The sequence below is a fragment of the Pleurodeles waltl genome, chromosome 4_2 (genome assembly GCF_031143425.1).
Source record: "Pleurodeles waltl isolate 20211129_DDA chromosome 4_2, aPleWal1.hap1.20221129, whole genome shotgun sequence".
In the NCBI taxonomy this organism is placed as follows: domain Eukaryota; kingdom Metazoa; phylum Chordata; class Amphibia; order Caudata; family Salamandridae; genus Pleurodeles; species Pleurodeles waltl.
Window position 1 is genome coordinate 367,176,413 of NC_090443.1, and position 27,407 is coordinate 367,203,819.

General features: G+C 39.4%; 1 protein-coding gene across 1 annotated transcript in view; it reads right to left on the minus strand.

Moving 5' to 3' along the window:
- Positions 1-6,635: 6,635 nt before the first annotated feature.
- LOC138292728 (cytochrome P450 2D15-like) overlaps positions 6,636-27,407 on the minus strand; it is a 214,649-nt gene continuing 193,877 nt past the window's right edge. Inside the window, exons 8-9 of the mRNA XM_069231466.1 lie at positions 20,457-20,598; positions 6,636-8,820 (exon numbers count right to left, since the gene is read on the minus strand). Of these exons, the coding sequence (XP_069087567.1) occupies positions 8,642-8,820; positions 20,457-20,598 (321 nt within the window). The 3' untranslated portion in view covers positions 6,636-8,641. The remainder of the gene's footprint in view (positions 8,821-20,456; positions 20,599-27,407) is intronic.

The following is a 27,407-nucleotide window of genomic DNA, read 5'->3' on the forward strand; positions in this document are numbered from 1 at the left end:
AATTCATGTTTTATGACCCCCTCTAACTTGACTACATGTACCTGAGATGAATGTTTTTTTTATCTTGGGATATTTCATGCAGATTCATCAAACACCATTTAAATTATTTAGCAAAACATAAAACTGTCTTCATATGAAAAGTGTGGCCTAACTATAACTACATAGCGGTCAGCATCACTGAGTAATAGATATGTATGTATGGCTTCTATGTACTTAAATGGGCAGCTCCTCTTGTGTTTAGATATATTTCTAGAGCACAGACAAACATATTTTTTACTTACCGTGCTTCCTTTGCAGCGGAGAAGGAATTTAGTGGTGGACAATGGAACCAGCAAGACACGATTTTCAACAAGGAGACAGCCAGAGCAGAAAGGACAGATTTGAAAAGAGAACAACCCACCTCAATCCCTCTCCGACTTTCTTGATGGGACTAGAAGCACAGCCCTACAAGAAACTGAAACAGATTTGGAGATTCTGCCTCTGCGGCTCTGTGTGGCTTCTCATTAGTCTCAGGGACGCACTGATGTGCACCCTGATGGCCTCATTTTACAGGATAAACTGTGCTGTCTGAGACACATGCAATATACCTGCTAAATCAAATTAATTGTTTCTGTGTGAGGGGACCACAGTTGAACCACACCGCTCAGACATGTCAAATCCATATATCCCCCTACATACAGTTTTGTGTTTAAACAGCACTCGGTAGGTGGACGGTGCCTTAGCCCTTTTAGCCCCCTCCTCCTCATCCTGTCATCAGGAGCCTGGAAGGAGGCCAAGAGGGCAGTGTTAATGAAGGCATGAACATTGCATTTTCATGAACACTGCTAAATTAAATAAACACCTGTTGTTGACCCTGAGAGGCAAGGCACAGAATGTATAGATTCACAAGAAAGGGGCTGTGCCCTGGAACCCCAGACAAGGAGCCACCACATGGAAAAACGACAATAGCATGTGGCACCAAATTGCACTTGTGAGGGCAAGACCCTAAGAAAATCAAAGTTAAAATACTTTATGGAACATTCCAACTACGAAAGGACACTTCCCATGTGACTCATTGAGGGCCAGATTTACCAACGTTTTGCACAAAAGTGTGCAAAGCAGTACAGAATGTTTTTTTTGTTATTTACTTTGCACTGGAAATTGCCTAAAAGTAATGTAAAGTAGTGTGAAGTGCTACTTGAGTTAATTGGCGTCAAGTGAGCGTTACTTGGGCATTTCCATGCAACCACCCATACTTTTTGATGCAACATTCTATCTACCAAACATCTGAAACAGGGTTTCACATCAACAACAAACACCATTTGAAAGCAAGCATTAAAAGGAAAAACGTTTTCTTTTACCTTTCTTTTCTGACTTTGTATGTGTGATGCACTGTGCAGCACACATGCAAAGTAGGAAACGTTCTAAAAGTGGTCTATGCATAGTTTTTTGTATTGGAAGAGAAACCTTCCTGTACAAAACCTATGCTAGACTCACACACACACACACACCATTGCACTAAAGTGCAAAGCTGTGTGCATTTTGCACAGCAGCACAATTATGTGCCTGCACTGGAGAGAGGGGAGGTGAGTGCCATAACTCTGTAGATATGGTGCTCTCCTGCTCTTTCCCTGTCACACAAAGCAGCACACTATTTTTGGCTGGTGTGCTGCTTTGGGTTACACTTTAATAAATCTGCCCTACAGTGTCTGCAAACACATGAAAAGTCTGCTAAGATTGTTGGGCCTTACAATACCTTGGCAAACAAGGATACATGAATTGTAATAGCTGCAACGTGATGTTTAGCATTACATGACCATTCATCTTACATAACATTGGAATGCCTACATGAAAGATAAGGACAAGAATCCTAGATCATAACAGTACCACCAAATGTGCTATAATAATGGTCAAAACCCGTGCCCCATTACAACGAGACAGTTAAAAGACCACTTGATTTGGACGTCGCTGAACACATGAAATCAGCACGGAATGAAACCTTAAACACCAAACTACAGTTGGTGAAGTAACTCTCTCCAGGGGGCATATTTATACTCTGTTTGCTCCGGATTTGCGTCGGTTTTTTTACGCAAATCCGACGCAAAGCTAACTCCATATTTATACTTTGGCGTTAGACGCGCCTAGCGCCAAAGTTCTTGGAGTTTGCGTCATTGTTTAGCGTGGACACCTACCTTGCGTTAATTAAATGCAAGGTAGGCGTTCCCGTCTAAAAAATGACTCCCAGGCCTGTGCGCCTTATTTAAACTCCCGTGCAAAAATGACGCACGGGAGTGGGCGGGTCCAAAAAAATGACATCCAGCCGCGTTTGCGTCATTTTTTAACGCCTGCTCAGGGCAGGCGTTAAGGGACCTGTGGGCTCGGAAGGAGCACAGAGGTGCCCTACCATGCCCCCAGGGACACCCCCTGCCACCCTTGCCCACCCCAGGAGGACGCCCAAGGATGGAGGGACCCACCCCAGGGAAATTAAGGTAAGTGCAGGTAAGTATATATTTTTTTACTATTTTTGTGGCATAGGGGGGCCAGATTTGGCCAATGACCATGCCCTGGGCATGGCCATTGGGCAAGGGGGCATGACTCCTGTCTTTGCTAACACAGGAGTCATGTCAATGGAGGGTGGGAGTAAAAAAAAATGGCGCAAATCGGGTTGAGGCAGATTTTTTGCCTCAGACCGACTTGCCCCATTTTTTGACACCCAAGCTCCATTTTCCCTTACGCCGGCGCTGCCTGGTGTAGGTAATTTTTTTTTACGCACACCAGTCAGCTCCGCCAGCTAACGTCATTCCATAAATAAGGCGCCCGCATGGTGCTTTGGAATGGCGTTAGCTGGCGTTAAAAATTTTTACGCACAACTGCGTTGGCGCAGTTGTGCGTCAAAAAGTATAAATATGGCCCCAAGTGTCTTAATAATTAAATAGTTTGGAACATGCTAGCTTAATCATACAGTGCTCCAGAAACGGTTATGAGAGCTAGTTCAGAAACTTAACATCAACATTTAGGTAATGAATCATACTATTAGGACACTCACTTTCTTAATGGGATGAACAGTAGTACCAACTCAAAGTCTCCTAAAGTACTATAATGTTAAATATCGGGGTTAGTGTAGAGGACAATAATAATAACACAAATACATAGCTTGAAACAGGAGCATATCCTTCATGCATGAGGGGAAGGAATGCACATAATAACACTAAAAATGCCCATAAGGTATGACGTACACTGCCTGTGGGTGGTGGAAATGATAAAATAGAGTAATGAAAGAAGCAATTAAAAACTGGGGGCCCAATACTCATCCTACAGGTGGTCCTGACTGTCAAATTTAGAAATGTCTGTCTGGCTGACAGACATTTCTAGCATTCAAAGGAACCACCATCAAGGAGGTTCCTGGGAATGCAATGGAACGTTGCCCTACAGCTCCATCAAACATGACAAAGCTGTTCGGCAAAGGTCTAAAGATTTTGGGGATTTTGTATTAGAAAATAAAAAATAAACACATCATGGGAGTCATCTACGGTGCTGATGGGAGCATTTTCTGTTTTTGACTGCCCCTTACCACTAGGGTTTGCCTGGTGGTGATGGGCAGTAAAAAAAGGCTATATGTCCACCCATCTTATTTGAGCAGATGGACATGTAGCCAATTCTCTTAATCTGTCAGGCTGTCGGAAAAGCATGGCCATAGAAGAGACAGAGTAATCTCCTCTGTGGTTGAACTATGTTCTGCTCGCCTATCAATTTGGCAGACAGACCATAATGTTGGACGTAAGCACACTCCCAATCACAAATTTGATTAGATACATTTCCTGGACACTCCTAGGGAGGAGATAAGATAAACATCCTGCTGGCCCTGTGACAAAACAGAATGATGTAATTGACATATGAACATCTGACAACCAAAAATACAAAAGGTGTATGACTAATCTCAACCTTCTCATGTCAGGGAGGGATACTGAGGCAGGCCACACGCAACATTTAAGCACTTGACTTGGAAGGGGAGCAGAAACAACTGCAAGACTGTGTGTGTGTGTGTGGGGGGGGTCATGCTTAAATTTACAGTACAAAATCTAGGGAATACCATTACAGCTAAGGTGACTTCAGAAGGATGTCCCTGGTCTTGCGGTATGAAAACAACATAGGTTAACTAACTGCATGTTAGTCAGTGAAGAATGTCATCCATGCAAGAAAAGTTTGGTTGCTCATGTTTGAGGTAATAATTTTAAATACAGTGGAACCCATTTGATTTCACAAGGGTGACAGAGAATAATAATTCAAACCATAATAGTTTGTTAGCAGGTTAGTCAAATTACAAACTTATTGAATCAGTTGAACATGAGCCAGATAATCTTCAACATTCAGTATAGTTAATCAATCCAAGCAGGGGCCAATGCAGATATAAATCAATTGGAAAGTCCAAAATCGCAAAACAGAAAGTGTTTTTGGTCCTTCTAGGAACTTCCCTAATACTAAACTAAAATACCAAAATTAACATGGGCAACTCTTAGCAGAAGGTGTCAGAAATGGGGCACTAAAGCTGAACCAAATGAAGGTTCAACAAAAGCAAGGAAAAGGAATATGTGTTTGAGAGTCTAACTCGTGAACAGAAAATATAAGGTCTCAAAGATAAGAGAGATATTCATTGGTCAAAGTCAAGAAAGGTTTTGACTGCTACTCTCGGGACATACAATTTAACCTTTCAATTTCGCCCCAAAACTACTTCACACGTGTTCCCAAGACACAAAGACCAATCAAAATAAAGATTCTTCTTAGAGGAGGCAAACTTCCTTCTTTCCCATCATCGAACAAAGGAGAGCACAGCTGCATGACCTTAGATATATCATCAGGCAGGATCACATGGGACAGGAGGCGTTTCATCCCCACACAATGTAGGAATCAGACCTTTTCCCAATTAAAATAGCTATTTTAATCTTAACTAAAGCCAAGGAATGAACTAGTCTTCTAATTGGCATATGTTACTTTGCCCCTGGAATGAAAAGAAAACATGAAATCAAAATGAAAGAAGCATTTCATTTAACATTGAAGATCAGTTGAGGTCTACTCTTACTCAAACTAACTTAAGAAATTACATTTTGTTAAATGTGAGTACACTGAGAAACTAATAACAAGGCTTGGATGTACAAAGTGCAGCTTCAATATATGAGTATAACTGCACATTAACACATGGATTAGCATATACAATGTCTAAAGTATATTGTGTATAGTATCTGCTCCACCATGGCTATATCTACCTAAGTATATCAACACTGATTTTAGCGTTGTGATAGTGACAGGATTAGCATAAAGGGAGTAGCATACCCCATTGCTACATGTAGACAATTTTAGATTAACTACTAGAACACAGCCCCAAGAAAACACTCATTGAGTGTCAGCTGAACACCAGCAATTGCTCCAGAGGACCACCCCAGTGATGAAGCTTCCCACAAAGTGCTGGTGAGACAACTGCGTCAGTTTAATAGAAAGGCCAAAAGAAGTTAACTGCAATTACGAATTAGGGATGGAACACTGAATTAGGAAAACATATAACACCCTGGTAATTCCCACCATCACCAGACAGATCCTTGCCATTCCTGGCTACAGCCCACCACTGTGTGCTCTCCTCATATGATCATGTTCTGCTATCCAACATTATCATAGTCTTAGAGGCCACACAAAAATTCTTGCACAGCATTTATCCATCTCCAGGTCAGAATTCCACCTGGTTGTTCCATCTTCTTGCCCCTCACCTTCCATCCATGTTTAAGAAACATCTCACCTTTGGTCTTATCACGCCCTGGTAGTGCTATTGACAAGGCTTTCCACTCCCCTATAGAGTCACCCACTATACCTAGCACCCTTTGTATATTGTGATTATTTGTTGAGAACACATACACCAACAAGGCTTCACGGTGTTCTGCTGAGTCTAGCACAAATTATCTTTTTCTGCTAATCAATGATATCAGAGTTACACTTCGAACAGTAACATTTTCATTAGACTTCTGTAAGGCAGAGGATTTCTCTTTGTGTACTGAAGAGGAAATGGGAGGTTCAGATAGCTGTAGCCTGCCCCATGCAAACCTGGTCCCTTTGTGTATTTCTGAGAATTTCCAGGAGATCCATGGTGTATAAGTGCAAGTGTCATTTAGTCAAATTGCCTCCAAAATGCTCAAAGAAGGAAGGGACCAATGACTAGAAGGGACTTCTGATTGCATAGAACACACACGGTTTTATAGATACTGACAACAAATTATATCCCTTTTTTGGAGAAGAGCTTTATTATGATCTAAGTTCATCCATGCCATTATGGTTTGAAACAAACAGTTGGCTTCATGTAGCACACTACAGGTTATCCCAATACCCACTAAACCAGACCTTGGTGTCACACAATTGACTTATAGCTAGTGCAAACCCTGAAGTAAACACTGTTCAATAAGTTGGGGTTTTCCATGCAACCTATACCGTATCCTAGAATAAATGGCAAACTAAACAATGCCCTCTGAGAAAATCTTAGCTACTATGCAGTCATTGTGTTTAGGTCAAATTAAAACATTGGTAAGACCAAATGTTCCATGAATGGTTCAATAAAAAATCCAAATCATGCAAAACACAACAATTCTTTAAGATGCTAAATTCAAATAAAGGAAATATAACTTTTAGTGTTCATTCCAGAAAAAATAAACACAATTTTATTGTTAAAATGAAATTTACATATGGACATCCCAAAATAAAAATATGTAATATCTTTCTGAAATGTGTTAAATGCTTTCGGATTCCTTTGTCTGTGAACATGTAGCATCATGAAGGAGATATATTTTCCTAAGAAACACAGACCTATTGTTGTTGCCCATGCCTGTTGAAGATATAGTTACTTAGCACCCCAAACAAATGAAATGCAGGTGGCAACATTTAGGACAGACCCTGAGTCACTAATAGGTCTGACCTGGCAGTGAATGTACATATTACTTCAGTAAATCCCTATGAAATTAATTGTCACCGCAATCGTGCATGCCAATTTTACATAAACATAAAGAGCGGGGTTAAAGCAGTAGCAACTGTAGCAAGTTAGGGTGTTTGTATTTATTCCACTGTCACAGTTTAACAATGGAATATTTTTCAGATATACACCTCTGACTAGACAATATTAGAAAGAAATAATTTTACTATCCTGTCACCAGGGGTAGAGAACACTGTGTAACTTTGTCTATTCCACATTCGGGAAGATTTGTTTTTTAACTTTTCAAATTTTGCAAACTTCACAATTTTTTTACATTTAAACTGTAAAAAGTAGGCTTTGTCATAGAAAATACAGAGAACAACTTCATTTTAATTGGAAGCTTTTCCAACTAAAAAAATGTGTGACAATTGTCTCACAATTTGGGACTGGGGATTTGGTGAACTTTGTGATGCACAAAGGCAATGTACTTTACCATCAAAATTATAATATTCCACAAACTTTGCAATATGCACCTCACAAACTAGATTGAAAAGCCACCTTGCGAATCTAAGGTGCATTAATGGTCTCTGTGCAATTCAATTCAATTAGTCTAATCAAGCTAAGAAAAAACATAAAGTATATCTTTCCTATGCAAAATGTGACAAAATCAAAAATCAGTTACAATGTTACAAACAATCCATGTGACAGAGTTACAGTTCTCAAATTCATACACAAAAAGAAATATTTATCTAAGGCAATAAAGGTAGCGTATAAAAGTCAATAATACATATTACACCAAAAGCGATCACTTTAGCCTTATAGATGTCTGCTGCATGTAGTTGCTATAAAAATGACAATGCCACTCTGCATTAAGCAAAACTGAATTTTTTTGAGTAAGTGTTTTAAAAGACACTTTCTAGCGGGCTTTAAAATATGTCAGAAGAATGATAAGATATAGGGTTTGTTGAACAGAGGAGCCATTACATTGACATCATGGAAAGTTAGTGAACCACTTTGCCACTTTAGGAAACAGAAGCAGTATGTTATGTTTATGTTTTGTTATGTTTATGTTATGTTTATGTTACGTTTTGTTATGTTTTGTTATGTTATGTAGATTTGTAGAACGCACTAGCAACTGGGAGGGTATACTGGATCTTAGCAGGTGTGAGCCTAGCCAAAACTAGGGCCTAGTGGGACCACTGAAAAAGCCAGGTCTTCGGCTTCTTGTGGAATTCACAAAGTGACAAGGAGGCTCTTATGTGTAGTGGCATGTCGTTCCATGCTTTAGGAGCAATGTAGGAGAAGGTTGAACCACCAAATATGGTTTTTCATATGCATGGGATGCGTTCAAGTAGAAGTCTGGAGGAGTGGAGGTTTGTAAAGGCAGGTGCATTTGTTGAGGTGTTTTGTAGTGCCTTGAAAGTGTGGGTGAGAAGTTTGAATTGTGAGCCACATTGAGGCAAAAATGCTGGGGGTAGTCACCATATCAATATATGGTTGAAACCCATCCTGAATTAACAGCAAAGAATGAGCTTTGGCTGTAGTTTTGTGAAATTCCCTCAAAGCCCATCCCTCACCTCAGAACGTAACATACAAGACCTTAACATTGAATGCACTGTGTTAAATTTCAGCCATCATTATCTGAAAGAATGCCAGTGGCTCTATTGTGTTAAAATATCATAATGGTAAGTTATTTTTTCCTTGAGGCGTGATCTTCCTTCATCTTACTTCGGCACATAACTGGTAAGGCATGGGAGCTCTTATGGTGCCCATCAGGGTCTCTTCAGTAGGTCTCGGTTGATCCCTTGGGATGAAGAAGGTGAATTGCTGAAGAAAAGTGGTGAAGAAGAGAAAAAGCTCCATTCTTGCCAGCTGCTCCCCCAAACATACGCGGCGTCCTGAGACAAAAGGGTGAAAGGGAGAGAAAGGTTTAAAAAGTGCAAGTGACCTTTAGATTTTTAATCCCAGCTGAAATTATACCTTTCCTCATCGACTCAAGCATCAGTTTATGATGTGGTAAAAAATAGATGTCTTGTCTTTATCAGAAAACCTGCCTGGGGCTGTATCACATAAAGTGCCATTGGGTTTGTGCACCTAATTTGTATGACCCCAGGGGACTTTGGTTTTACAGAAGAGACCAGAGATGCTTGTGTGGCCCCTTCTATAATATGATTGCCCTGGCGCTCATGTAGAGTAAATGCTATCTCAAGAGGGCACTCCCTCATTTGTATGGGGCAATGGCCTCCTGCAAATGAGGGAATCTCTTTGCCTCTGTACCAGCACCATTGTATGTTACACTGACACTGCGCCACAAAAAGGTGGCCTCCTGTCAGTGCACCCCCTGAGAACCACCCTATGGAGGAGTTCAAGGGGGTTTCATGTAGTCCCCTGATAACCCCCTGCAAGCAGGTACAGTTGCTTGCTGCATCCATCTGCAAGGGGATCTCTGCCTCTCTCTAAAGTGCGGGCAGATGCCGCCTTCACAGTGAAAAATGGAGCAGCTGATTAAAGCAGCTGCTTCGTATTTACTTGAATGTGCTACCTCAAAGCCAGCGCCGAATTTGCACTCCCCTGAGGGCAGCACATTCAATGTAATCAGACAGAGTGTTCATATTTGCACCTGGCACACCTGTTTACAGGTGCATCATGGCGCAAACATAGAGCGCCCAATACATTATACGGGCCTGGGTATCCGAATTAATTTCACTTTATTAAGCATGTAAGCATGGTATGGCCTTTGAATACCAAACTGAGATCTTATAATAAAAACAACCTGAGGGACATATTGAGAATAGTTAAACAAAAATATTTTCACTGCTTCCAGATCCTACTAACATCGGAGATGCTGTTGGCATCAGCAGGGAGATGGTTGTCCACATAGACCGTCGGGTAGAAATTCTCAGCCGTCGGTAAATGAATATTGTCTCATTTAGATACTGCAATATTAATTCCTGCAACGGTCTGCCCATAATGTATGAGGGGCCACATCCCCCTACCTGTTTTCTGATGTTAAGAGTATCTGTCAGGCTGAACAAAACTTGGCATGACAGATACTTTTCTAGTTCAGGTCTGGCAGTCAGGAGCTGGAGAAGCGCTAAATGCACAGACTCCTGGCTGCCTGAGCTGAACTTTGCCAGGCTGAAGAAGTCACAGCCCTGTCGGTGTGATATCTTCAGCCTAGCAAAGGTGCCTCAAGGCTTTCCCTCTCATGATGATGGGCATGTGACCGGTTGCTTTGGACTTGGGTGCTTCAGTTGTAAGCCCTGAAGTGCCCAGGGCCGAATGTCAATCACTGACACCTTGTTACTGAGTAGGGTGAGGTCAACAATCTCACTGACCTCATCCCACTCTGTGATGAGTTGGGACTGCTGCCTTCCCTCATTGGCTGACCTTAGGCCAGCCATTGAGGGAAGTCAGCAGTCCCAACCCTCCGGAGCTGCTGAGGTAAGTTTTTTTTTTTTCGCTTGGTGCGTGTGTGCATTTATGAATATATGTATATTTGTCAGTGAGTGTGAATGGGCGTGTGAGTGCATGTATGGATGGGTGTGAGTGAGGTGTATGTCTGCAGGTGTAACCTCCCCCCTCCCCCACCATCTCTCTCAACAACAACAGAGAAAAGGGCACGTGACGTGACATGCCCTGATTGAATCAATAATTTTTTTGTGGTAAGTAAAAGGCAGTACGAGACAAGGTAGCTACTTGAAACAGTGTGTGACGACTACTTAAAACTTTAATGCACCTTCACATTCACAACACATGTTGTGGATCTGTGTGATGCAGCAGCAAATTCAACCTTTCTATCCTTTAAATCAGGCACAGGATATGTAAAATGCTAGTAATGAGCCAGTAAAATAAGTCAGGAAACATCAGATTCCTTAATCGTTGATACCTTCCACGAATCTAAAACTCCATTAGATATGCAAATACATTTGTACCAAAAACAATCAAAGGATCCCTCAACTCAGTATAATTTATTGCAGAATGAAGATGAGACCTTAAATTTTCTGCAATCAATATGGCCTGAGACTGACTTAGAGGATAGCAAAACGCTTTGGACATCACATATCAGACTGAGAATGGTGGAGTCCCGGTAAACCTCATAACATAGGTCTAACAAACTAGATATTCAACTAAAAACAGATCAGACAGGAGGATATCTCCTGTTTCAGGAGATGGAGAATCCTGGAAGAGTAAAACAGCAAATTCAGTGGGTCAGCTAAATTAATTGCTCCTCATTCTACAAAAAGACGTTAATCTCCCATAGACACAGACCCAATGAAACTACAATAGGGAACAGATAATGGTTCAGTTACATCAACAAAGGGAATCAGCATCAAAGCATTACCAAATCCTGATTGGTATGGTGATAGCATCAGCTCAGCTCCTCAAGTTGAGTTAGAAAATACATTTTCTTTCATCAGGAGGGAAAATAGCCCCATCATGTTTCTTCCATTACATTGTAGCTAAGAGCCACATTATTATATTTTAAATTGAGGCACTATTCTTCAGCTTTTTGCCTCAAACCCAGCTTTGAACATCAAGTCAAGTGATATTGAGTTAACTGAACATATTTCTGGGTGATCAAGTACAAATACGATGGAATTAACCAGGATGAACTGTCACACTCCTCAGTGGTGACTTCAGTAATGGAAGAAAAAAAACGCTTTCTGGATTGAGGCATTAAATTGTTGCATAAATTCAAGTGCAAGTATCTGATTTGTTTGCACTATTTAAACAATTAAAAGATACATTTGGCAGACCTAAAACTATCATGGTAGGTCAGTTGTAAGAAGTTCACAAGGCCATACATAAGGTTTTGTTCGTCCAAATGACATCATAATTTCCTGTCATGATAAGAATGGAAAGGAGTGCCAAGTAAAACAGCGACCAGAGGTAAGCTTATGCCATAAGGATGGCTGAAATGATGACTGTTGCTGGCTTCCACATACACCAATCTCTTCTAAGTTAAATCAATAGCCGACAAACAAAAACATGAGGTGAGCAGCCTAAGGGCATAAGACAAATCTGAGTTTACTGCCATGGAACATAATCGGAATCCCTAAATTAAGATCAATGGAGGTATGGCATGCCGCATTTTTTACATTTATATCAGAATCCCTGACTGCAGGAAAACTGGTCAAGGGAGGCATATCACCTGCAAAATATACAACCTGGAACAAATCAATAGTAAAACTTTCAGATAGAGGTTGTTTATTGGTGGGAGGGGGCTGAGGACCTTTATTTCCACAAAATTGGAGGTCTCTCATACAAAGATTCCTATAGATACCAATTAGATATTAGTGCAGAAACTGTTATGGGATAAAACAACCAAGAAGTAGTTTCCTGTATGGTATATGCATATCACCAGATTGGAAGCAAACACATAGTACACAAAACCTGTTATCTGAGCACATTACAAAATTACAGAAAGAAAAGGATAATGTGAATCTGATCCTAATGGATGACTAATGAAATCTTGGCCCCGTAACAAATAACCCTATACCTACTAAATTAGCTTTATAATCTTTGGTGCATGGAAATAGTGCTCAAACTTACTTGGAGAAGTAATACCAACTTTTGGAGAAAAAAAATGTTTAGTGTTCAACTAATTAATCTTAATGGCAGATTTCCACCTGAAATTCCAACACCTTTTACACATTCTGTTACTATTGCAGGGAAGACAGAATCACCAGCTATTGCAAATTAAGATGGAATCCACATTGTAACCTGAGGTATCAGGATTGGTTGAGATCAAATGGAGGTACTGCTTTAGAAAACCTGCCATGTTCGGTCCGTAAGTAGTCCCATATATGCATCTAATTAGGAAAACATATGAAATTCTCTAGTAGACTTGTGTCTCACTGATGCAATACCACACATTAGACAATCAAAATTGTCTTATCAAACTGTAACATGATGCACTCCAAACCTAAGAGTAATGAGAAAACAACTCAACAGACTTGTAATATGCTACACTCAGGTATGTTCCGGAGCAGCATACTACGATATGAGAACGTCTAGAGCACTTTATAAAGTAGAGTGCTGCAAATAAATGGAGGTCTTTAAAATGAAATAGTGGCACAATATAAGTATTTGGGCTGCAACACATTATATGAAAAAACGCCTGGGGGTTGATTCAGAGGTTGAAACCAACGTCACCGGTACACAACACAATGGCTGCTTCAACCTAGAGAATCTATTTGTCAGAACTGTATCTTGCTCAGAAGGCTAATTTGCCCATTAAACCACTCTCATCTCCAGAACATGAGCAGCCCCCCTTGCCAGTGAGTAATAGTGATCTGGAGGTAAGATCAAAGGTGAACTCAGGCTATAGTGTCTCATCTCTGTGGAGACATTGACGTCACTGAGATCTTACAGTGCACCTGGTCCAAATATGGTACCTATGTTTAAATCAAATATCAAGAGCTGGAAGAAACCACCTTGTCAACTTTTTATTGGCATACTGAAATCAGAAACTGTCCCTGAATCCTGTAAAGGTCCAATATTGTATCTCATTCACAAAAAGGGCATTGTAAATGACCTAAAGAACCTTGGAACAATTGCTCTGCTCGACAGCAAAGCCAAAATCTTTGACAGGATGCCTCTTGTGGAATTAGAGGAATGAGCCATTTGTAAACAAATATTACCATTGCAGCAGACCGGCTTCACAAATGATTCAGAGACTTTGGATAGTATTCTAACAAATAATTGTTTGGCCCAAAATGCGCTTAAACAAGGAACAGCTTTATACGCTTATTTCTTGGATCTACCAAGTGGAAAAAATGTAATTATGGGGAATACCGACTTCCTTGTTTAAGGCAATTAGAATGCTTCATACTGATACATAGGTGAGAATGAAGATCAGCCTGGGCAGGACAGTGGCAAAGAAAATGTACACAGATTGGGGTTTGTAGCAAGGATGTGTGCTTGCATCCTTATTATTCAATCTTTACATAGCAGATAAGGTTTGAGCTTTGACGAAAGTAAGAATATTCTTTCCCAAATTAGGCTCTTTACTAATTCCTGCCCTTCAATATGCAGATGAGACTGCCTCTGGGTTGCACACTAAATTGGTCTTCAAAGAGCTTTGACATGACTTCATCAATATAATAACAGAAATGATCTGACATTGAACCTGAAAAACTGAGATCATACAGTATGGAAAAATCAATAGCAAACATGTTTGCGGGATAGGAGGAGAAAAGGAGAATCAGTGCATGCATATCGGTACTTAGGTGTATGGCATGATGGGAAGTTATACCACAAACTCTAACTAGCAGCACTGTGGGACAGAAATAAGCATTTACAACTTAATCTGCAGTAACTTGTATCACAACATGTATAGTCCCAATTGGCTCTTTGATCCTAGGTCTTTTCAGAGCAAAATTTATTCTGGCACTCACATATGCTGCTGTATTTGGTCTTCCTCAGAGGTCTCCCCCACTTAACTAAGATTAGAATTTGGCATCATGAACCTGAGTACAACAGTTGATTTGTTGTTCCTGAAGCACTCCTACAGGCTGACGAGCCGAGCCGAGGACCCTAATGGACTGTAACTAGAAGGAATTAAGTGACCAGGCTAAATCATACCCCATGAATAGAATCACAAGTTTGCATAGAATATTAAGCTAATGGGATCTGATGTCAGAATGACAAGGTGAAACCCAATATAATCCCTCCAGAAAACCTGCAGTAATGTAATCTTTCTCTAAAGATATTGCAGAGTCAATTTGTCACATGGGTCTCTACTTCTACCAACATACTCCTCACTAATTGTCCAGAGCTACACGAAAATGAGGCTTAAAGAAGTGAGTAGAGTCAGATTCATGAGACTGAGAATCCTTCTGGCTCCACTTGCTTCACTAAAATATAGTCAAAGTGTGATAACATCACTGAATTGTTAATACTACAGAGGATGTGGCTATCACGAGTCATTACAGCATGTCAGATATATTTGTCACTGCCTGCTTAATTTACAGAGACAACTATTACACCCTTGTTCCCTGAGACTTGGAATTTGAGCAATTAAATCAGCCCTATGTAGGTGTATGTAAAGTGTAGTTTGGCAACTTATCTCTAGACTGAATACATTTTTGGATTTGCCGGTCAGGAGTTAGTCAAAAGTGATATAAAGTCACACTTGCTAGACTGTTCGGATAGGCTTTATTTTGGTCTGGCTTAATATTCAAAAGCTTTAAATTCTCTTTGCAGGGAATCACCCTGAGAAGGCCTTATGGTGACTCAATATACAGCAAAACATCTTATGTAAGCTCATTAAGTTTGATAATAGGGTCAATTTGCTAATCAATTACATTAAATGATTTTAGTTTTCAACCAGCCACATTCTAGGTGCAATTTTTTATAATATTTTGCACAAGGGCTGTATGTCTTCTCAAGATAAATCTATTTGTATGCTTTATGTAAACTGAATGAGTAGTTATTTACAATTTATTTGCACAAGGATTGTTTCCTAATATATATATATTTATATTAGGTAGCTAATTAGGTATGATACCATGGATAACACCTTAAGCAACTAAGTAAGGTAAGTGCACATTTGTTCCAAACAAGCTGTAGTTTAGGATTAATCTTTTTGATGCAAGCCATGTTAGCTCTCAACTAGCTGGATTTGAGGACTGAAAATTTACATCATTCTGCACAAGGGTATACTTTTCCTAGATAACTATGTGTATGCTTTATGTAAGGTTAAGATGTATGTTTTTATTGTGAACTGGCACTTTTTAGTCCATGACTAACTTCAATTCAGGATAATTTTTATTGTGTTTTTGCACAAGAGTTGTATCCCATTCTAGGTACACATATGAATGGCTTGTTTATGCAAACGGAGTATGACGCCATGGGCAATATATAAATTACCTAATGTAGGTGCATTTTCATCCCTGACCTGCTGGATAGTGAGATTAGGTTTTTCTGGTATTTAGACAGAAGATGGTGAAAAAAATATTGTGTGGACCAAATATTGTGTCAAGAACATAAAAGACAAGACTATTGTGACGGTAAGTTCCAATAGGTAAGCACATTTTTACTATATATAACGGCATATATATGTACTTTGACAATATCAATAAATATATATATATATATATATATACATGTATATATATATATATATATATATATATATAAACAAATCCCTTTCAGGATTAGAGTGACACATTAATTATGCAAAAAAGAAAAGAGAACTCCGGGTAGTTCCCAAGTTTAGGTGGAGAGCAGCTCCAGTAAGGAGCTCCCTGCAACACCAACAACACTCTAGATTTGCTCACCTTAGATGTCTGTTTATCTAGCAAAGATTGTAAGCATAGGATCTGTACAGTGCTATCCACGTCAAGCTAGATAGGGACAAAGTCCTTTGTCATTTATACAGCAAAATCTTTAAGCATAGATTTGACGCAGTGTCATCCTCGCCGAGATGTAAAATGACAAAAGCCATTCATCACTCCAGTCACAGTATTACAGCTTTGGACTGGCAAAATACCATCCAAGCCAACCTGGAATGAGTAAAAGCAACCCCTAACACATGTTTCGCTCTCATTAGAGCTCTTCAGAGGGATTTAGCTTTGTCCAGACACAAGGCAGCACCCAGTATAAGTCAAAACAAATCCCTTTCAGGGTTAGAGTGACACATAAATTATGCAAAAAAGAAAAGAGAACTCTGGGTAGTTACCAAGTTTAGGTGGAGATCAGCTCTAGTGAGGAGCACCCTGCAGCACTCTAGATTTGCTCACCTCAAATGTCTGTTTATCTAGCAAAGCTTTTAAGCATAGGATCAGCACATTGCAATCCACGCCAAGCTAGACAGGGACAAAGTGTGTTGCCATTTATACAGCAAAATCTTTAAGCATACGATTGACACAGTGTCATCCTTGCCGAGCTGTAAAACGGCAAAAGCCATTCACCACTCCAGGTACTGCCACAGTTCTGGAGAAACCCACTGGGTAGATGCCTCCTTTGACAGTACTCCCTAGGGCTAGCATCACAGCTCCTCTCTTCTAGGAATTATTTTTCACACCAGTGGACTAACGCACGCAAACTTTATTCTAGCCGGCTGCTATAAAAAAGGGATATATCCCTTTAAGTACAGATGGAAGTAGAGCTACAGAATATATTTCCAACTAATGGGCCCTCCATTCAGCCATAAATTGAGCCTAACCATTTATTATTAATGCCTGCACATTTCATGTAAAAATAACCTTTTTTCTTATAATCTCATTTGCTACTCAGGTATGAACACAACCTGACATGTTATATATTGTGTTTACATCGAGCCAATAATCATTAATAGGAATACCAGGTACACAATTTAAGCAACAGCAAACTACCTTTGGTGTAATTCCTTTCTCATTAAACCTCCCCAAGGTGCTTTAGTGGAGAATGTGTGTTTTAAAGCCAGGTAATTCCTGAAATATTCTAGTTAAAAAATCAAATCACAAAAGCACCTATAAACAAGAACCCCTTTCCTTTTGGGGGAAGTAGACCTCTTTTTAGCAGCTAGTTCTATTTGTCCAACTGAATGCACATGGCTTCAACTAATTAGTTTGCAATTCAAATGTTTTCTTCATGGTTCCACAGGATGGATTTGTGATATGCTCTTCAGTTTAACATATTAAACCAGATCTTCATCAGGACTGTGATTCTACAATCTTATTAATACATAATGTAAGAAATCATTAGAATGGTATTTTACCTTAATATCTGATCACACTACACTTCACAATGATTAAGAATACAAAGCAAACTGCTATATCAAACTTCCACTTTCAAATTTGAAACATGAGTGGGGATATTTTCGTCATTTATCCTGTTCCTGGGAGTTGGGAGATCTACTTCTCCATAGAAATTAATACCAACTACAAAGAGCTCTCACTCAAAAGGAAACATGCTCTTGTTTATAGATCTTTTTTACATTTTATTTTTAAGTTGAATGTGATTTTCTGAATAATTTGTGTTAGGGACAAATATTTTTCCTGAAAGAATCTTGGGAAGTTTTAGTGAGAAATGAATTGCAGAACATTTTTGGTGCTAGTGTTGCTTACATTTTATATTTATATCTTCCTATTAATGACTTATGGATTTCTTTATGTAGAAGTAATAAGGCAATATCTGTTGTGTTCATACTTGAGTAACAAAATCAGATTATAAAAGGAGAGATTAATGATGTGAGAATGATGTCCAGACACCAGTATAAGTGAAATATTAGGCTCATTTTTGACAGGCTGCTGAACCTGGAATGAAGATAAAGTATTAAGTAAGACTACTCAATTTGATGAGAAATTTTAGTGCAAGGCAGCATATATAAATAACAATTCATTCCAGTCATGAAGGTTTAGGGACAATACTTTGACAGATTTTAGACTGTCAAGAACCAACTGCATCTTTTATACCCAGAACGTTGTGAGGACAAGGATTGTAGGTGAACAACAGTATACGCAGAACTTCTGAGTCCTGCATAGCTCGGAAGAAGATGCTGTCTTACTCTACATAGTTTTTCCTGTGCAGACTATAGTTTTTCATTCACCCCCAGTAACGCATTAAATTGTGCAGTCTCACACAATTGTTCTCCCTGTTAATTGGACTGAGACCTCAGAGTGGTGTTCTGAGATGGAGTGGGCACTCAATGTGCATCCCTCTTGAGGAAAGTGGGTACTACCCTATTTAACTGTGTTTTATGTGACAACGTAATTGTTAATGAAAGAGCAGAACCTTTACCTGCTTCTTTCAAGAGAAGATGCCTATTGGCTCCCCTTTTTGAACATGGTTCTGTCAATCTCCATTAACCAGGTCTTTCCTTCTTTACATTTAGGATATGTTTAGATACAGTGGGCCAGATTATCCTACCCTTTCACACAACGCAGTACAGCAACAACCTTCTGCGCTGCGTTGTGTGAAGGGGAGAGAGCAGAAATGTGTCATACATCCTGAGATAGGGCACACTTCTGCTCTTATATCGCTGGCGTACTTCAGGTAGCCTAGCACCAATGCAGGCACTATTGCACCATGGTACAATGGCGCCTGCATTACAAGGAGAATTATTTTGCTCATGAAGGGTTTCAGACATAAAAAATGTTTTTGTACATATCCCCCTTAGTGTGTTAGCACTATAATAAAGTTTGAGGTCAAAGCTCTGAGAAGAAAGGAAGTAGTTGGAAAGTTTATTTTTTCTTTGCTTATTCTCACTTTATATATTCTATTTAGTTTGTGTGTCTTCAAGTATTTTTCTTTGTGCAAAAGTAATGCACTCACTAATCATTCAGTCATTAAAGGGGGATGGAGATACTTTATTCTGTTTTATGTGTGTAAACTTTTTTCGTATCCTAGACTAAGCCTTGGGCTGTTCTCTGCTTTGTTACCACTGAGTCATGTTAAAGGGTAGAACTTTGTTCTTTAAAGCGGTGCACAATAGTACAGTGGCCCAGATCATCTGTGATAAATGCCGCAAATTCACATAGGAGTCCACTAGTTGCTGACTTCTCTAAGACCAGCCTTTGCTAAATTCGAGTAATTTATTTGGGGAACCTATACGAAATGCCCAAAAAATTACATGGAATCATGCTATTATACAAAATGCTGTCTTTGGCATTTTGCACTATTGTTTAGAGTAAAATGTGTCATTGTGTAAATTTTTGTTGCAAGGACGCATTTCACACAAAACAATCCCACAAAATTGCTTGTGACATAGGCAACAGCCACTCCTGCTCAGTTTCTTTCCATTCTTCTTGAACTATGGGTTTTACTCAAATGAAGTCTCAATTTCCCTACATGGCCTAATAGCATACCCTTAAGCATTTCATGTAACAACTGTAATGCTGCAATAATATGCTGTTGTAATTTGTGACCATCCGAAATAGGACTCACAGAAAGTGAAGATGGCAGAACAGTTTGGTTTACAATTGTTATCTGCTCAAAATACCTCTGTCAGTATAGTACCAGAGTATTGTAACCATGATACTGTCTGGTAGAAATAGCATGCCTTAGACAGCAGCTACAAAACAAAAAACACCCCATTGGAGCTAATACTAGAAAGTCTTCATGCAAAGGACAACAATTTTAAAAACAATATTTATCACCCGATATTTCTGTCAGACTATAATTTTGCTAACAATATTCTGACACAAAACCAACTCTACCATTTAAAAATCTTACTCAGAGGATTAATTTGACCACATAGACATTCAGTCATGTACTTCATTATTTATTCTTCATTTTTAACATGAGCCACTGAGGTCATTTAGAGGGTTTCTAATTGCGCTGAATTTCCTTGGCTATCAATAAGGCATTCAACAAAAGCAAGTTTGTCAAAAATATTAGTAAATGGACATGCATCTTTCTTTAGTTGTACACTGTATGTGTCTGTCATCTATCTATGGCAAACTATACGCACATAACATTATCAATACAGTTCACATCTACCAATAAATGTAAGTTACAGTCACACTGTCTATATTCAACATGTTTCACCTCTCTATCTAGAGTGCTAATATACAGACATTTAGCTGATCAAGTATGTATTTACCTGCAGAGAAAGGTAAGAAGGCTTCTCGCTTGATGAATTGACCATCAGCATCCAAGAAGTGTTCTGGATAAAACTGGTATGGCCTTGCCCAAATGGACTCATCCTTCAGGACAGACGACAGGTTGAACATGAGTGTGGTGCCCTAGAAGTAATAGCTGACATGTTAAACAAAGAAGCTGCTTCATTTGCTCGCTGTTCATGAATACATGTGATAACAGAGTGGACCACAGAGAAATAAAATTATAGGTTTGCAGGCTGTGGAAAGCTCTTCTCACTGCAAAACTACACCACTCTTTTCATGAACGGTACCCATAATATATTCAGCGGACCAAAGTTGGTTGCCATCTGTTGTATTTACTCTGACATCCAGGCTTTTGAAACATGTATTCTGGGTTGGATCTTCATCAAAGCGTTTAGGTAAAAAGTCTATAAAAACCACACTAACATAAGTTTAGCCTGCTATCGCAATACTTTCTCACCTTACCCGTTTCTACTGTGGGAGCATTACTTCCTGTGGATTTCACAATGGAATTTAATGTTCTTTCTGAGAAGCCTGAGCTGGTGTACTACCTACCCATGTGTGACCTTGAAAGATTTAGACTTAGGCAGGCTTGCAGGACTTTATTGTCCTCTTACTGGTCGTTTGCTGTGACTCGATCATCCAGTAGGAGCCTGTAGGAGTGGAACAAATCACCCTTCAGTTACACTGCCACTGTGGTGCACTGCTGTCTCTTAGCTGTGGTACCTGTGCCTCCATGGGGCATGTGCACAAGAAGGTCTTGTGTGGCTGTTGGAATCTGGTAAAGGATAGGGGTGGGTGAAGAATTCCGCTTTGTCAGCAGAGTTCACAGAATTTTCCCCACTCTGTGCCGAGCGCTGCATTCCGAAAACTCCCCAAAGTGATGAGGAGCAAAGTTTTTTCTCTCGATCGATAAGTTGGTGAACACAAGCAAGATTTCGGAACGTGAGCAGTCATGGTAGGCCACAACCGCTGGCGATGAGAAAGCTGCTGCTCGCTTTGAGGAAACTGCGGCTCGAGTTGAAAATCTACTCGAGCAGCAGAAAGAGGTTATCACCCTTCGGTGCACCATGTGATACCATTCTCATTGATTTTATAGTGCGGAAGAAACTTCTGGTGCCGGTCATCATTGCTGTTGGTGCCTGCAGATGCAGGGGAGTGACTCCTTCAGTCCAAGGGAGATTCCTTCTTCTTTCCTGTTCAGACTGAAGATGGGTGGCATCAGAGGATGCATGACCGGGGAAATGTTGCAGAAGCTCGAAAGAGCCGGAGAAACAATTTTGAAGGCAAAGTCTTTGTCTTTGTTGCAGGTTGTCGGGTCCTGGAGAGTCCAGATGCAGTTTCTTTGGTCAGAAGTCAAAGTAAGGGATGCAGAGGAATCCTGCTGGAATCTTGCAAACCAAAATCTGAGCAACCATCCAAAAGAGAGACACTAAATAGCCCTGAAAGGGGGATTGGTCACCCACCTGGGTGACCACCTATCAGGAAAGGGCTCTGACTTCACCTGCCTGGCCTGGCCTGGCCATTCAGATGCTCCCAAAGTTCCCTGCCAACCTTGGATTCAAGATGGCAGAACCCAGGGACGCTCTGGAGGAGCTCTGGGCAACACCAATGGGGTGGTGATGGACAGGGGAGTGGTCACTCCCCTTACCATTGTCCAGTTTAGTGCTAGAGCAGGGACTGGAGGTCCATGAACCGGTGTATACTGGTTTGTGCCCCGCAAAGCATACCAGTGGCTTGAGGAGGCTACCCCTTCCAAGCCATGTAACACCTAATTCCAAAGGGATAGGGTGTAACACCCCTCTCCCAAAGGAAATCATGTGTTCTACCTTCCTGGGCTTGAGCAGCTCAAGCAGCAGGAGGTCCAAAACTGGTCTGTACAGTTTGCAGCAGCTTGGGCTGCCTGGAAAACCTCAGAAGGCTGTAGGAGCAATACTGGAGGTCCTCTAAGGAGCCCCAGAGTGCATGGAATCATACAACCAATACTTGCAAAAGTATTGGGGCATGATTCCAACATGTTTGATACCAAACATGCCTAGGTTCGGAGTTACCATTATGTAGCTGGACACAGGTAGTAGTGACCCATGTCCAGTGCACGTCCCTGCAGAACCCTTTGCATGGGCTCCCTATTGGTGGAGGAATAACTGCTACGGCCCATAGGGATTTCCTGGTACCCCAGTGCCCTGGGTACCTAGGTACCATGTACCAGGGGCTTACATCGGGGCACCAGTATGCCAATTGTGGGATGAAATACAGAGTTTTTGGGAGAGGAAGCATAATCACTGGGGTCCTGGTTAGCAGGATCCGAGTGAACACAGTCAAACACACTGACATCAGGCAGAAAAGGAGGTAACCATGCCAAGAAAGAGGGTACTTTCCTGCAATGACGAGTTGAGTAAAAAGGCCCCCACTGACTTGAAAACTTTGATTGCCCCAAAAAAAAGCAAACCAGTTCAAAGCATTCCCATTAATACATGCTGCCTCAAATCAGTTCAGTAAGATGGAATGGAGAACCATATTGAATGCATCACTGAGGTCAAGATGAATAAAGGCCTCTGAGCCACCCTGATCCAGGATCATTTTGAGGTCTTCTGTAGTCCTTAAAAGTGCAGTTTCTCTTCTGTATACGGAGCGGAAACCTGTTTGAGTAGGAAGAAGGATATGATTAGCTTCCAAATGTTCTGCAAGGTGTCTATTTATAATCTTCTCCGGGATTTTACTAAGTCCAGGGAGTAGAGATAATGGTGTATCATTTTCCATTAGTTCCGGATATAATGTTGTGTTTTTAAGTAGTGGACAGATAAAGGCATGTTTCCATTCTTCTGGAAAAGCAACATTCTTCAATGACAGATTATACATAGCCATCAGAGCAGAAAGTTTAATATCTCCTCCTTTCAATAAAATATCTATTGGAGTGGGATCAAGAGGTGAGCCTGATTCAACTACTCTTGCCACGTCTTCCTCTCAAATCAATTGAGGAAGCAAGGAGAGTTTGGCTAAGGTATTATAACTTGTGATCATTCCACCAGCCTTGTCATTCTGACCTGCTGATAGAGTATTGTTTCATATATTTGCACTGTTACAGTCTTGTTTGTTAATGTAATTGATTATTCTTATTTAAATAACATGTTCATGTATTCATTTATTATCTTCACAGCCAGATACACTTTGTAAGTGGTAGGTTTCATGCTGTTAAATTTAATAAGATGTTTTCATCACATGGATTGGTTAAGGGCTGAACATGACTGTCCCCTCCTGGTCTTCATCACATAATTCTTCTTAAGTTATGTTACATGGTCATTTCCTTATGGTTGTTGCCTATCTTTTGTTGTATGGTTCTTATTCTTTATTATGTGGCCTTTACTTTGTTTAAATAGTTTCACTATTTTTCATGCCATTTTTCAATTTACTTACACTGGTTTTCCTGTATTTATATTATGGCAGATATAGAACCTTGAAGACATATTTAAGTGTTTATTTCTTTACAATGACTTTAGTGACTAGAGGAACATCTGGGAATGTTAAAGACTTTAATAATCCATTAAGAGACAGAAGGTAATGTCATTAAACACAGGAGACTCTTGATACTGGTGAAGAAGCAAAACATTAAATGGATATTGTGTGGGTAATATTTCCGGATCCACTATGTTTGGTAAAAAGAATGAGCTGTAATTTAAAGTTAGGAATCCTAACTGATACATGTATTTACACACTGATGTGATACGGGAGGTAAATGGTACATCTATGGCTTTAATAATTCTGGTATTTTATTTTGGAGAACCACAATCATATTCTAACAACTGCTTTGAAGTATAATTTGATATTAAGATGTGATTTTAATTAGATGTTAGGTCTCTTTCTCTTTAGGTGATCATATCATTGTGTAGATTATTTTAATATATGATGTAAAAATATCTAACAAAATATTTGGAGTGGAGAGGCTTCTCTGGTATGTGATAATCCCGGTAAAAATAAATATATTTTTTGTCCAGTTCACACCACACAATAGTGCATTAATTATATTTTTAGCTTAAGTCCCAAAAATAATCTTTTACATGTTTTACATTGAGAAATTTACTTCAGACTATTTGTTGCTCATGCTTCAATTTTGTTATGATTTATGATATTTTCCTGTCTACAATAGGTACCTATTGATGTAAATTTAACAGAGATTTATTTAATGACTCTCAGTTTCTGAATGAATGCCCATCTCTCTCTATTGAATTTGTGACATAAAAAGTTCATCAGATACATTTATTCAAAATAAGAAGATGACACCCCATCTCAATAGTTGATTATTAATCCTGCCAAAGATTTATGTAGAAAAGTCAAGTCTTACTGAGTAAAATCAGTAATTTAGAACATAACATTTACAACTTGAAGTCACATGACTCTTAATCATTAAAATACAACGAAATGTGAATGTAATAAATGAAGACCCGAAAATATGTCTAACAATATATGTGTATATATATATATATATATATATATATATATATATATATATACACATATATATGTGTGTGTGTATATATATATATATATATATATACATATATATATATATATATATATATATATATATATATATATATATATATATATATATATATATATATAATTAAAGTCACATTCCAAAGGGGTAAGAATTATGAAATTACATGAAAGGTAAAAATTAAGATCTTTTATCCCTTTTATAAAAGGTGAGGATAGTGTAGCTATAATTAACCTCCCTGAAAATAGTGATTGTTTCCTTAAATTTTATAAACATATATATTTCCAATAACCCTGAGTATGAGATAACAAGATTAACATTTTAGGTTTTTTCATTTTCCATGGACCTTTCACCAAGTATTGAATTGACTAATTATGGAAAAATATCTCTTAAAAATGGGGTGAGTAAAACTATGGGCCACATGTATCAAGCTTTTTTCCCGGTCCAGTTACAAATGGGCTGATACATAGTTTTAGCCTGTTTGTGATTGCAAAAAAACATTTTGCCATGTATCAAACTCAAACTGCCATTTGTTAGCATGTTACCGAATTTGCAAATTTGGTTTGCGACCAAATACCGAATCAGAATGATATATAATATTATTTTGGGACTGAATTCCGGTCGCCAAACAATTTACAGACTACTGAAGAATAGTGGTAATGCAATGAGAAGGGGCCTCCTTGGGATGCCTTCCCATTTGTAAATGTAAAAAATAAAGTTTGTTAAGAGAAGGTAGTGGCCCACGGGGCACACTGCATCTTCTTAAACAAACAAAAGAAAAAAAATAAACGTTTCTTTTTAAATGCATCCCATTTCCCCTTAAGGAAGACAGGCTACATTTTAAAAAGGCTGATTCATTTAAATGCAATAGCAGACATGGTGGCCTCCTGACCTCAGCAGGCCATCATCTCTGTGATGGCAATAATTCCTAACGGGTTGCAAATTGTGACATACATCATTAGTATTCATGAGGTAGGTCGATTTGCGAGCCACTAGGAATTGCTAAAAGAAACTCTATCAATTTCAAACATTTTGAATAGCGATTTCCTAAATGTGATTCCCAGAAAATCACAATTAAGTAATAGCTATTCCTAATACTGATACCTCTGGCTCTATATTTCTGTTAAACTGAATGAAAGCAGGAAGCTGTGATGGCCTCCTAGCTGAATTTTATTTTTCCTCCTAAATTATGTGAGCTTATCTTTTATTTCTCAAACAAAGGCTTGAGATACCTTCATGGAAGTAAGAATTTGCCTTATCCCACAAACCAGACAGTGATAATACAACATTCATCAATATAGACTATAACAAATATACTGAAATTATAGCACCAAGATCAGAAAAAAATGGTTTTCCAATTTAGCTGAGAAGTTAACTTTATTATTTTTCTCTTAGTTGTGAAGGTTGGACACTATTGAAATCATATTCCTACCAAATATTCTGACCCTATTTCTCAAGAAATGTAGACCTGTTGAGTGAATTAGGAGATTGGCGTTCCTCAAATTACAAAAGAAGTATCCTTCTTGCATTGGATTTTGAACAAACTAATCCCTTCAAATATTTGCTTTCAGTACTTATCCATCAAATGAGCAAATATAAAATACTAAAGTAAACAAAAGACATTTATATAAAAAATTAAAAGGACAAGCAGTCTGTAAGCTTAGGTATATATTTCCACTGAATACAAGAGAGAAGACAGCATTATTGAATGCTGCAATTAGCGTTTGTATGTTCATGAATAAACCATTCCTATACGTGGGTTCTGCATGGTAAACCATGACACACCAAAGTTTAACTTAGTTGACTGCACTTGAATTAGCAGTCTAAAAGGAGAAAATGTCAAAGATAAAGTTGGAAGAACAATAACATTAGTCAGCATTGGTGGCAGGTGAAATACTAATCAAAAATATTTCGATATTAAAGTTCCCAATTTTAAGGCTTGACAATGAGTTTGTCAGTCTGGGGACCGCCATGGCAGGGGCAGTGGTCCGACCGCTGTTGTGTTGTCAGTCTGACTGCCGAATTATGATGTTTGGGGTCTGCTAAACTAGGGATTGCTGGAGTCCCACTGACACTGCCAGCCATTTGCAGCCCATCATGATGGCGGCTGAGGAAATGGAGCTGTCAAAGGGCTGTACAGCCAAGGGGACTTCCGTGCACATTACGATGCCCTTGACTGTCGACCTGACTGTGGGGGGGACTGCCTGCTTCAAGGTGGCGGAATGGAAGGTAATGGGGTGCTAGCACCCCCATTTCCTTCTTTTCCCTTCAGTACTCGACATGGACCCCTTCGTCGAGGTCCCCTCTTCACAGCAGCCATTTCACATGAGAAAATAAAAAACTGAAATGCAGGTAACTACCTGTCGCATTGTACTACCATTGACTGGACTGGACATATATGGCCCAGACTCCAGAAGTGTAACAGTACATGTACAGA